The sequence below is a fragment of the Oxyura jamaicensis genome, chromosome 24, assembly GCF_011077185.1.
Source record: "Oxyura jamaicensis isolate SHBP4307 breed ruddy duck chromosome 24, BPBGC_Ojam_1.0, whole genome shotgun sequence".
Taxonomy (NCBI): domain Eukaryota; kingdom Metazoa; phylum Chordata; class Aves; order Anseriformes; family Anatidae; genus Oxyura; species Oxyura jamaicensis.
This window is the reverse complement of record NC_048916.1, coordinates 5260657-5274167: the sequence shown is the minus strand read 5'-3', so window position 1 is coordinate 5274167 and position 13511 is coordinate 5260657. Positions and strand designations below refer to the sequence as shown.

General features: G+C 45.1%; 1 protein-coding gene across 1 annotated transcript in view; it reads left to right on the top strand.

The window, feature by feature from the left end:
• The window catches only part of POU2AF1 (POU class 2 homeobox associating factor 1), a 70596-nt gene that overhangs the window by 51260 nt on the left and 5825 nt on the right, over positions 1-13511 (top strand). Inside the window, exon 4 of the mRNA XM_035345981.1 lies at positions 5229-5500. Within this exon, the coding sequence (XP_035201872.1) occupies positions 5485-5500 (16 nt within the window). The 5' untranslated portion in view covers positions 5229-5484. The remainder of the gene's footprint in view (positions 1-5228; positions 5501-13511) is intronic.

Below are 13511 nucleotides of genomic sequence, written 5' to 3'. Positions count from 1 at the left end.
CTTTGTGCCTGATGTGAAGCCTGAGCAGCACGGGGCATCTCCTAGTGTGAAACATCTGTGTGCAGTAACCAGGGAGTGGATGTGGAATGTCCCAGGTTCAGATCCTCAGCATCTGAGAGGTCATGAGGGTGACGGTGATTTACACTGCCCAAGAACTTAATCGCTAGTGCTGAACATGTATGAAGGCTGCCTCATTTGTTCCTTATCAAAACTGAGGTATGAATCAGAACTTGCTTCTGAGGGCGAAGTGAGAGGTGTGAGGCTCACATAAAAAAATAAAAATATTACCGAAGCCTGCTTAACCAGGACTTTATTGTGCTATAGTTGTTTTAATGTGTATAGTACTATAAAAAAGGTGACGTTGTCCTAAGGAAGCACATAATGAGTGAGTGGTCTTGTGCGTAAATTTATCCCAACAATCTGTGCTCTGTTTCCAGCCCTGATACAGACTTCTTATGTGACCCTGAACCTCCTCTTTGCTGCCTCAGTTTCCCCCTTCAAGAAGAACGTCAGTTTTTCCTTTCTCCTCTCCAAGGTAAAACAAACATGTATATGGCTATTGATGAAAGGTTTCTGCAAAATGAGCGTGTCTCTGTGCTTCTCCAAGTCTGTAACCTCCGAAGCTGATGGAACAGCTGTGGCAGCAGGAGGTGCCACAGACACCTGTGGTGCATCAGACAATTCCTGAGTGTGGGGAATCGGAAACTTCTCTTCATTCCTTTTAGACCTTTCCACGGTGGGGCATGTAGTAAATTCTGGCATTACCCTGAGCGTCTTTATGAGATTTATTACAGCACTCATCAAGTCTCTCTGGCCCTGCCTTGTAAACCTATGTGATCGGGTTGTTTATCATCTCCCTCCTGCTGTGACTCATGCAGTCCTGGTAACCTTCGCACCAGCCCCAGCTTCTGCTGAAAATGGGAAACTTTTATTTTTCTTTTTTTTGACTTATTTTTTTTCTTGTCAACTGAAGTAACATTTTCCTTAAACGTGCTTTAGCGGTGTGTGAGGATTTGCCAGTGTTGTCTAAACGTACAGCAGGTATGGCACGAAAAGTCGCTCACCTGGGGACAGCCTGAGACGTTCACATCCCCTGGAGGGATTCTTTGGGTGTGTTTGTGCAAGAGCAAGGCGTTTATTTTGTGGTTGTTAGGCCGGGGCAATGGGAAGGGTGAAAGTTCCTGGTTAGGAAGGATTTATATTTTTTTTTTTTCAGTGGTGTAAATGCTTTGTGGAAACCAAACCAAACCAGAAACTCCAAAAGTCCTTGGTGTAATGATGGGAGGGTTTTGGAGTAAAGTGAAAATTTCCCCCTGTTCTTCCTCTTTCTTGGGCAGGGCCAGCTCAAAAGGTTGCAGAGCCATCAGTGAGTGAGTGACACCCAAGTGACACTTATGCAGCTGGCTGCCTGTGTCCTCTGCCCTCGATCACCATAGTTTTGGCATCTCTCGTACTTCTCAAGGCAGTCAGCTCCCTGCTCTTGGTGCAGCCACAGCATCACTCCGCATCCAGCACAGACTTGGGCTGCGGGAAAGGGCTTCAGCTGCGAGGTTAAACATCCCACTCCTCTGAAGCCTGATCAAACTAGCAGAATCAGGACACTTGTACTAGTCCTGCTCTGCGGTCTCCTAAAAAGACCCGAGTGTCTCCACAAAGTGACTCATGTCTCTGGAGGTTCTTTCGGTTCTGCCCAGGGAGCTCAACAGAGGTAGGGATGCTCCTGAGCTGAAGGACATGACTTACATAAGTTTGCTGGAACAAATCCTGGACTGGTGCTCTGTGGGCTTTGATCCTGGATTATTTTGCTGTGTGTTCACATATAATGTCATGCAACAAAATAAAGATGCAGGACATAGAATTTGTAGGCTGAAAAGTCTGTTCTGGCTCAGACAGATGCCAGTTGTTACTGCCTCAAATGAGGCTCAGCTTCTCATTTCCTCTGTTCCCTCTCCTGGCTGAGTAGGGAAGAAGTATGAGAAAGAACCTTTTCTAAATGTGGTTGTCTTTTAAGCTCATGCAGACCTCCGAGGTAGAGATCCTCTTATTAATTTAGCTATTGTATCCTCAAAGACAAATGTTTGTATGTGCAGACCACAAAGCTTTCTGAAATGTCAGACTACTGCTTATTCATACTTCTCGCATTGTATGGTAGGATTAAAGTGCTAATATTGACACTTTCTTTTTTTTTTAATTAAAAAAAAAATAAAAGGTATCTGTCAACAGCAGTAATCCAGTTTTGGAAGAAAATTACCTATGATCTCAACTCCTGTCCTGGGAATAAAACAATAATAAGGAGATGAAGGGAGGAAGTGCCTAATTCATAATCTCTAAGGTAAAGCTCAGGTTCAGACTGTCAAACGCAACATACCCTTCTGATATTAAATCATTTGTATGCTGAAAACTGTCAGGGCTGTGTTGCTGCCAGCCCTACCGACAGAGTAGGTGTAGTGCTTGGTTTTATTCCCCCAACCAGGAGCTCTGGGTGCTGTGGCCACAGCGCTGCTTCTCCAGCCAGTGCTGCCTGGTGGGGTGCACACTCCCCCAGCCCTAACGAAGGGAAGAACGGTGCTGGGCACCCCTCTTCAAGGAATGACTGGGAGGCAGCTGGGTTTGCATCTCGAGACAGGCTGCAGCTCATTTTCTGAGCCTTTCTTAAAGGAGCAGCTGTCCACCAGCAGCCTTCCCGCTGTCAGTGCTGTTTGATCATCTAGCGGTAGCTGAGCTCTCGCCGTGGTTATAGATCATGATTTGCAAACAGTTGGCCGAGGAAGAAGCAAAGACGATACTTGCTAAGCAATCTTTTTCATCTTTTGCTCTACTTTTGTCTCTTCCTTTGGAGTCTGCTTAGCCAAATTGTTTCTCTGTAAAGGACATAAAATGAGAAGAGGGCTACATTTGACAGGGTCTGTCTTTTGCCTGGTATGTTGGCTCACCAAAACACATGCTCCTTTATATCTTACCAGGTATACCTCTAAAGTTGTTTTGGAGAGTGCGATTCTTTGTTAATACATTGAAAGTTTATCTAGTAGCCGTGGGTAAAATATGGAAAAGGATGATTACCTGCCACCAAAACAGTGCTGCTTGCTTTATCTGTGGAAAACATGCCCTTTTTTGCAACTTCCTCATTTTGGGTATTTATTACAACAAGACTTCATCTGCCTGCTTTTTTAAAGTATTGATATAAACTAAGAGGAGTTTAGTCCTGAGTAAGTCAGTGTTACCCCAGGTTTTCTGTGCGTAACTAAAGTACAGTTAGATGTGAGCTGATGGGTCTATAAGTTAGTGTGAGACTGCATATTTACTTTGATGTCATGCAGTTTGCCTTCACATATACGCACAGCCTGTGTACAAGTCTCAGACTGTGCTTTTGCTGCTCTGGAGAACACAGATGTACGCAGGGTGTGTTCTCACACTTAAAAATAGAGGTCTTGTTCCTGGCAGAGACCTGCTGAAGGCCTTGGTTCACCATGCTGCTTCCCAGTAGCTCTGTGTTGTCAGCAACAGACATTTCCAGCAGAAAACTGCAGCAGAGCACAGTTCGGGATGTGCCGACATTGTCTCTTGCACTGACTCAAGCCAAGGTCCTGCAAATTCTCCCAGCATTTCCTGATATTGCCTTGTGCCATAAGCCTTAAATAAATCTGAATATATGTTTGAGCCCTGGTTTTTGCAGAACATCATTTGTTGGGAAACAATTTCCTGTTGTTAGAAATGTTTACCTGTAATTCTACAAGTTTAAGAGGCTGCTGCTTTTATTTTTATTTTTTAATGAAGTTCTGTTATTTCATTATTTTAAGGAGAAATACGATACTGTGTTTTTATCAGAGAGACAAGAGTCCACAAATTCCTCCTACCTTGGTGTAAGTGAAATGCCATCAAAGCGTGTTTCAATATTCTTCCTCAGTTCATCCGGCTACACAGGGCTGTGATTTACACTCACCTGTCCATCTGTGCAGCGTGAGCTAGCAAGCTGCCTGCTATTACTAAGCACTTTAACAGCAGAGAGGATATTACAATGTGTGGCTGGTAGTGAGCATTAATGCAGATATGCAAAGCGTGGCAGAACAATGCCCTCGCGCCTGGGAACGCGGAGGGCAGCGGTGGAGAGCTGCAGTGCCTCATTATTCTTCACTCTGCTCGTTTTGGAGGTTGGGTCTTTGTGGTTTTGGGGCAAATCTTTGAACCAAAGGGAATATAATAATAAAGTTTTCATCTTTGTTTCATCAATCTGCTTTTTGTTTGGTTTTGCTTTCTTTCATTAAATGCAATGCCAACGTTAGGTTCGCAGTATGGGCCTGCTCCTGAGGGGCGTTTGGCACCCTTTTGACAGACCCCTGGCCAAAGGGACTGACCAGACCCTGTCTCGTTTGTTTTATAGGAAGAGAAATCTGAGAGAGCAAACTTTGGGGCCGCAGTAATTCAGTGATTAAAAACCAGCTGGGAGATAGGATCAACAGAGTCCTAAACCCACTGCGCAGCCCCCAACAAATATTTTTCTGATAACGAAGCTCCCGAGTCGCTTGTGAATATTCACTGCATGGTCTGAATTTTAGAGGAAACAACGTTAAGAGATTTAAGAGGCTGTGCTCATGGAGTGGTGTGAATAGATCAGATCTAATGATGCTGTTATGATTAATGTTAAGAACTGACTCAAGCTCCTGTGGCAAGTCTCTCGGCCTCCCTTGAGCTCCACAAGCTGCTTTGGAAGGGCCAGCTCTTCCCTAGTAGGAGGCGTCGTATTTTGATAAAAACAAAACAGAAAAAAAAAGGGGTTTCTTTTTTAAATGAAGGACGTCCTCGTTTAATGAGGCTTGAAGTGTTTACAGGTGTTTCCTCATAAGTTCAAATTTAGTGGCCCCAGGGAGTTGAGATTCTCATAAGGCAGGGGCAAACACACAAGTTTTGTATTTTAGAGGTGTTGAGCATTTAAAGGGCCATGCAGACCTGGCGTACGTAAAGGTTTGGTCTCGATGAGGTGTCTGGAGCCTGTAGTTATGCCAGCTGAAGCAGAGAGTGCTGTCCGACATGAAACAAGGCCATTCTTGGTGCCACAGATGGTCACGATCCTGTTAAAAACCCCTCATGCTTTTTCTGCTGTGCAACCCTTTGACTTGTTTTTTTAAAAAATCTCCAGCAAAAACCCCATGAGAGGCAGGTTCCAGGCTTGATTGTTTGTTTAAATAAATTTTGGTGATACCAAGTGCCGTTTTATGCATAATATCTTCCAGAGCGCCCTGGTCTTGGAGGAACTGTTCAGCGTCATGAAGAACAACACAGAGCAAGGGAAAAATATAGAAGTGGTTGTGGTTGGAGGATGTGATGACATCACAGACTTCAGCGGGAACACGGGGCTTTTAAAAAGCTGAAAGAAACATCCTGACAGTCAGTTATCACGTCCCCCGTAAAGGAGTCAAACACACGTTAGCCATTAGAAAGCCCAACTGTCTTCATCAAAGAGAAAAAGACTCCGTCCCGCCACAGAATATGCACTGGCAAAAATGTAAGTGAGCTCTGATTGCCTTTGTTTTTCCTAACTGTGATAAAAGATGAAGATTGTAGTGGATAATTGAGCATTAGCATAGCACAGGAGATGGTACTCTTGAAGAGCTGCATGTCTCTAGAGAGACAAATGAGAAGGCATGATGCTAATTTTCCAGCAGGGATATTAAGACAGGGCAGCATCGCTGCTTTGTTGGCATTCGTCATTATGAATCAAGTGGAAGACTATGATTCATAAAAACAATAACAGGATGCAGGTATTATATCAAAGGTTATAGTGGTTACATACCAGAGAATTTTCCTTTTTAAAAGTGAAACCTGTGAGAAATCTTATTTCTCTGTCTTTTTTGATATGTACTTTTTTTTTTTCAACTAATAATAAAGCCAAAGAGCGATGCAGTTGAAGGCAATACAGTTATGAGTTTACAGGAAATCAGTTTTCTTGTTTTCAAGATAATTTTACTCCTCTTGGCCCACCTTTGCTCGAGTAGCTTACCGATCCTGATACAGGTAGGTGTTTGCCCTGTTTGTGCAACTCTCGCTCTCACTGCATGGATCTGTAGATGTGCCTTTCTGCAGCCCTGCTGCCGTCCTTTGCACTTCACTGTGCTGTTCAGCCTGGAATAACATAGTACATCTGAATGGAAGAAGCTTATTTCTTAAACATTTGCCATTGACTTATCTAATATGGAACTAACATTGATATTCTTCTCCTTTATATAATAGCCTGTAATTATCCAGAGATGGTTTTACAATGTGTCTCGTTCGGAGCTTATTAGCTATAAAGCCCGTTTTCTCTGCTATGTACTTCTGTTACTTTTTTCAGTTGAAAACTGGAAGCTCAAATGTATTATTTGTGAAATGGCATTGTACTGTCTAACATTCTGAATTAAGAAGCTCAGACTGCTTATTCGGTCGTGTTTCAATTTGTCTGACGAGTATTAAGCAGCAAGCGGGAGCGCTATGGCAACACACCTTGTTTCCTATTATCTCGGGCTGTTTTCAGAATCGGTAGGTATACGATGTGGAACATACTGCAAGATGATTAGATACAGATGTTATCTTCCATCTCAGAGGTGTATAAGTCTTTAATATTTTTTTTTTCTTTACTGCAATGACAAAGCAATACTAACAAAGTGATGTCTTAGGTAGAACCAAATTGGTAACTGATAAGATATTTTTCCTTTGCATTGTTTCTTTGATACATGCAGCGCTTTCAAAGGTAAGCAGAAATTACAAGCCTACATCAGAGGAGATAAAATCCCCATATTTTGAAGTCAGCCATCTCCCCTGTGAGAGTTTCCAGACAACAGCTGCCCATACCTGCCTGTCCCTCCGTGCCCTCTGAACTTCTCAAGACCAGAGTCTGCTGTTACAGCAATGCTTTCTGCTGTTTTGAAAGGCTGCATGAGGCATGGCAGCTGCCTAGACTTGGCTTCTGTTGCTGATGAAGCCCTTTTCACGTCAGCCAGATGAGGCAGCCAGACTCGGCTCTGGCTCCTGGGCTGCTTGCTAGATCAGCCTGGCCGTGTGTTTACTACGACACAGAAGGAGCTGAGGGGAAATTTCTGTAGGTGGCTGTCTAGGTGACTCCGCTCGCTGTTGGTCTTTGCTGCCTTTGTCTGCTGTGTCATGGCATGGTTGGGCTTCCTCAGTCTCATGGACCTTTAGGGTTTTTTTTAGCTAAACCTAAAGATGGGATTACTTTCCTAGCATGAAACTATTATCCTGCTTCTTTCCTGTACCATTAGTAATGACTTACTTTGACTTCAGTCACCAACTCTACTGGAGACTCCCTGTGCTGCAGGCAGATTGCTCAGGCCCATGCAGGTATTCACGTGCCAGGTCTCAACGGTTTCGGTGGAAGTCAGATTTCTCAGTAGCTTTGTGAGTCTGCATGTGGTCTCTCTGGTGCTCCTATGGTCTCTGTCGGTGTGACCAGCTGTGGCCTCAAGTGTCCTGCACCACCTGGCTCAAACCACCTGGGACCACACCGAGTCCCGGTGCCCACATGCGAGCCATTGGCTCCCTCTAGACTTCAGTCAATCCAGAGGCAGTCTGGGTGCCCAGGAAGCTTGGTGTCTTCTTCCATGAGCCCCGGGCTAATGTCATAGCGTAAAATGCTGCCCTGCTCTGCTCCCCACCTAGGAAATAGGAAGAGCTTTCCTCTGCCATGGAGGGAGTTTCAGTATAATTAGACTTAAAATGAGTTATTTGTGTGTTTTAGCAAAAGGGCATCCTGGAGAGATGGGCACGAAGTCCGTGGGTAGCTTCTGAGGTGTGGGTGAAGCTTTCCCCATGAATTGGATGGAGCATCCCATACTCAGTATAGGAGCAGATGGCTCTGTTCCTGGCAAGAGCAACTGTTTGCAGCCCTGTGGTACCGTGTGGCTGAAGAGCCAGCTAAATGTGCCCCAGGCTGACACCTAGGTATGCACTTGTAGGCACGGATGTCAGGGGCAGAAATCTTTGCTCCATCTGTACCTGCATGAAAGGAGACTAAGTAGAAGTTCTTCCATCAGGATGCCTTGGTATGGATTAGAACTGTTCTTTAGCACAACAGGAGGTTTCAAAAAAGTGCTGTCATTTCCATGCCTTTCCCCAGTAAATGAAAACAAACCAACCGAAGAACAGAAACACAAACCAAGTGAAAACCAGAGTGACACAAGAAGCCTAATTTAAATAGGTGTCCCCTCGGAGGGCATTTCTCGCTGGCACCTCCTGAAGGGGACCCTGTTGTGGAAAGCCCTGCAGGGCCAGCAGGCCCGCTGGCGAGCCTTGCCCTCAGCTGCTGTGGCCGGAGGCCCTCGTCCTCCGGGGAGCCTCGCATGGCTGCTCCTGCGCGCTGGAAATCCTTCCCGCGGGGTCACGGCACGCTGCACTTCTCTGCAGGAGCGGGGCCCAGAGCTTCCGCTCAGCAAAACCCCAGAGAGGCTCTCGGCCCGAAAGCATCCCCTCCCACGGCAGGAGCGAAGTGACTGGTAGGGGCTTCCCGGCTTTTGGCAGGATTCTGCTGAATGGAAGCCGGCCCGCTTCGCCAAGCTGGGAAATTTCGAACGCATGGCACCGTGGGCTTCTCTTCTCTTGTGTGTCTTTATGCTGAAAGTTACCTCGTGTTATGTTTTGGAGACAAAATGAGCGTGCTTTCCATGCAAATGATTTCTGTTATGAGAGGGTAGGCAAGCAGGTTGAAATTCTCTAAGTGTTTCACATTTTGGAGGTGTTTTTGGTGCAGGCAAAATGCTCTGGACACTCAGCTCTTCATGAGCTCCAGCGGGACTTGGGCAGATAAGGCAGGTGTTCAGCTACGTAGCTCTCCCACCGATTGCTTGGATTCCCTTGCAACTGAGATATGTCAACGTGGGCCTTTGAGAACCTCTTCCCAAATGCCTTTTAAGTCCTTGAAGCCTTTTTCTGCCCGCAACAGATGTGGGGCTCTATACACCCCTTCTGAAAGTATCAGAAAATGAGACTGAGAGGTGAAACTGCAATATGTTGCATCTTGTGAGGCTTAATTTTGGTAAAGCCCCAATGGGAAAGATGGATAGTATGAAAGCTGAGTCCATCCATGCCTTACAAAGCAGGTGTCAGGCTCTATGAATGACCACATAAGCAATTAAATGGAAAGCTTGCATTACTAAAATGGAAAGAGTATTATGGGCTGGGAGGAATTGGGACGTGCGGGTGAGACTTATGGTTAAGACACTTTCTGTCTATCTCAGCTTCCCCTTTGTAGCAGGGGTTCTCTTATTCTGAAACCAATCATTTTTAGTAGCCTTGCCACTACGTGGCCAACACAGCCACCTCTACTGGGCGCTTGGAAGCTCTTTGTTTCACTTAGGGGAACTGAAGCAGTAGGGATTATTAGCCACCCTTTCATACTGGTTCCCAAGTGTTTTCTGATCTCCCCCATGATTTTGATTCTATCCAGGTGGAAAAAATACAAAGTTAAGTTTGGTTGCCAATCTGCAACATCTTCCTTGTGTGGGAGCAGAATGCAGGCTCTGCACGGTGCCCCCCTGACTTCCCCTGGCTTGGATCTTCTGGAGGTGTGTAGGAGAGCTGCTTCAGGAGGACACTGTGCAAACGCACGCTTTGCTTGCAAGAATGACCCAGGCAGGGACAACAACCTATGGATCTGCGGGGATCCAGGGTTAATTTTAGTCATGGAAATCTTCTAGCTGCAGATAAACAGCTGAAAATAAAGGTGCCGGGCATAATGCTGAGGCACACCGCTGTCAGACCAGTCTGCTTCACTGACTTTGGTAGTTACAGTGCTGTGTAACTGGGCAGAGAGAGAACTAGCCAAATGCTGTACCGACTTGTTGGTAAGCAAGTGAAATATTTAGGCTATTGATTTAATTATGCTAAGAACCCTCCCAAGTTCATTTCCTTATGCTGAGCAATGAACCATCGCTTGTCTCTTCTGCTCTTGCTCCGAGTCCTTCTGTTCAGTGTAGAGCAGATTCTCCGATCAGATGTTTGCTTAGTGCTTTGCATTTAGCTAAATCTTTTTTGAAATACCCACCCTTAGTGTGACAAAACCACTCTGGTTCAGTTCTCCTTGTCAGGGTTGTATAAAAAATAAAACAGTAACACTGCAGAGGAGATCTGGGATGTGTCAGATGCCCAAAGTGTTCAGCCCTTCAAATACAAGGTGACATGCAAGCGTGGGGTCCTGAGACATGTCATGTCGGAGGGAAAAGCTATTGAAAATACAATAAAGCAAGCAATAACCAAATGCAATACAGATAAATATTGTTTTTTGAGTTGTTCCCTGATTTATTTGGCAATGCTGCATGCATGGTTCTGTATCTGAGCACAGTGTGGCAGGTTATTCAATCTCAGTGCTGGCCAGAGAGGTCTGTTAGCCATTACCCCCTGGTACCTAGTAGCCTCCCAGGTCTGATAGCACCAACACAGCTCCCTAAAATGGGTCTTGGTAGCAGTAACTCTGTTTTTTGTTTCCCTTTCAAGGTGCAAGAAAAGGCATGGTTGCAGGTGGGTCACTTCAGGGAACTTCACTCTTGACTGCTCAGATCGGTTAGGACAGGGACACGCCCCGGAGGATGCTGAGGGCTAGCGATGAAGGTGAAGTGAAGATCCTTTCTGCTGAGTGACTCCTTGTCTGGCTGCCATCTGGGATCCTGGGCAGTCCAAGGGGTTTCTGTGCTTTGGTTCCCTACCCTGTATTTACCAACGAGCCAAAGAAGGGCCGCTATTTTTTTCACTTTTAATAATATATTGTAGGAAACCATTTAATTAGTGAGCAAATGAAGATGGGTAGTCGTCTCTGACCATAACCAGGGCAGCCTCATTCTCCAGTGCACTGTAAGCCTCCCAGCTGGGTGGCTGTGCTCGAGGGCGCACGGAGACCTGAACAAATATTAAACTATTTTCTCTCTTGCATGACCAGGTACAGGGGTTGTGCGTGGAGCTGGAGCCTTCGGGCCGTGCACTGCAGTGGTGAAAGACCCCTGGGGGGCAGGGTGCTGCTACAGGAGCCATGCAAGCCCAGGAAAGCCAAAAGGGATAAGGGCTGGTTTTCTCCTGGCTGTATAGGTTTGTAACAAACTGAATTTTCAAGGGGAATCTGACTGCCTAAGAATTACAGACCCTCCTTTACCAGGAGTTTTAGAACCACTGAAAAGTGCTTTTACCACTTGGATAAAGCACATCCCCTTGGGCAGCCGACCAGCTTTGGGGATCTACCTCTTGGTGACCCTTTCAGCCTTGTACAGGGATCCTGGCAGCGCTAGGAGCTGCACGTAGGTTTCCTTGCTTCTCCTGGCTCTGCATGGAGCCAGGTAGGTTGGATGTCGGTGCAAGGGGAGCTGGTTAAATAACACGCACAGGAGGGATCGCCTGGCTAGCTGCTAGGAGCTGCGTTTTATCAAAGGAAAATACTTTTCACGGTGCTCCATGATGTACTTTGGAACATTATCAATACCATAAAAGCAGCCGTTTCAGTTCTGCTGTCAGCTCTGATCACATGATGCATTTCCAAAGCAACAGATTCAAAATAATATTATCAGATTAATGCTTTAAAATACTTCTTAAAAGTATTTTTGAAGGAAAATCTGAATTAAATGTAAAACGTGGACAAATACAATGCAACTTTTAGCCCCTCACTTAAATATTGCTAAATGGGCATCAGTGTCTTAGTCTAAAAAGGCTTTGATTACAGTCAAAGCATCCAAGCAGTGTATCCAAAGCCAAGCCATTTTTTTCTTTTTATTATCCAAAGTTCATGGTGTACAATAAAAGTGTCAGCCGCTGCCTTATGTAATTTGCTCTTCAAGATTGAAGTCAGAAAATCACTAGTCTCTTAATTGAAATCTAATTTTTTCTTGTTATCCAAGGGTAACTGTTTGCTTTTTGATGTTACTGCAAATAAGAAAAAAGATTTCTATTGTGTTTCTTTTCAATATTTTATTATATGGGGGGGTGAAAGGAAAAGAGAAAACTATTTGCACTGGTAACTCTGATCAATTGATAAGCTTATCACACACCAGTGTGTGAGCGAAGAAAAAGTAAATCTTCTGAGGCAGTGGCAAGTGTGTCACTTGCTGTGGCAGGCAGGCAGTCATGCGAGCTCTGGAAGATTAGCAGTGTATTTCAAACTGAAAATTGGCCTGATGGGAAATGGTTCTGACTTGTTTGAAAGGTTTAAACTGATCTGCAGTTCACGAGGGTGTGAAGGCCAGCGGTGCTAATAGGTTTAGTGATCTGAAACTTGTCACGCTTCAATGTTTGTAGCCTTCCAACAGCTGCTTGCCATTATCCTCCCTCCAATTTTGGCAATGGTTAAATACAAGTGTAGAGGAAGATGTGTTATGAAGGTGCTTGGTTTAATTGTTTGGCAATGTCTTTGCATGCTTTCTCTATCTGATCTTTTACACAGACCAACATTTCCTGGCTGTTATTTAGAAGTAGACATCTTTTAAAAGACTGTGTCTGAACACAGGTACTCTCAATGCTATGGACACATCCCGGTTATGTTCTCCAACACACAGACAACTGAAGACCAGAGCTTGTAGAATTACTGCCCAAAGCACTAATCTGCTCAGCTTTTTACTCACCTTGGGCAAGTCTTGTACAGTACCTTGCTGAAGCTCCTGTCAGCCCCTGAGCTGGGGCTGGAGCTGCTCCCCAAAAAGCCAGGTCCCCGTTGGCTGTGCCTGCTGCATGCAGCACGAACTGGCCCCACACTCAGCAGGACTTGGTACATAGAGCTGGGGGACTGCCGTGTTTGGGAACTTTTCATTAGCTGCGGTGTTATCCAGCCACTTTGAAGGATTACTCAGAAGTCTTCAGGGTTTGTGCTAGGCTTTTGTCGATGTTCAGCAAATACAGTGAGAGATAACGCTGATGAAAGGAGCCTGAGCATGTGCACACACCGTGGATTTGGAAGGCGGCCTGACAAAAGCATTGCAGTGAACTAAAACATATTTATACATAGAAACTATTGCAAAGCTTCCTACTGGCTGCATTAAATTCTCCCTCTTCTTTCCCGACTCCTGATGCTTTGTACTGCTCCAGCTTCAGAGAGCAGTTGCAAATCGAGCCCTAGTGCCTGTTAGGGAGGGCATGTGGCTGTTTTATGGTGCACAAAGTAAAAGAAGCCAGAGCACAGCACGCACTTGAGCACCAAAACACAATGGTGCTGTTTATTTGTCGGAATGGAACCTGGGCATGCGGGTGTTGGTGCATTTGCAGCTCGTAACTTAAATAACAATGTACCAGTCTGATTTTAATGAGAGTTGGTTCAAGACAGGCTTAATAGTTTATTCTGTGACAACCCGGGTATAAGAAGTTGAAGAATACTAAATCCAGGTACATTCTTTATAAGGTTGTTGTAATGGTTGATATTTCTCAAAATGTCTTGATTTTTCAAAGATCACATTTCTTTGGCTGCATGAGAAATGGCCCACTGAAGCCCAAAGTCATTTTGCTGTGGTTCTTCTGTAATACTCAGACATGGTACACACTTAACAGTGGAAAAGCAGCTG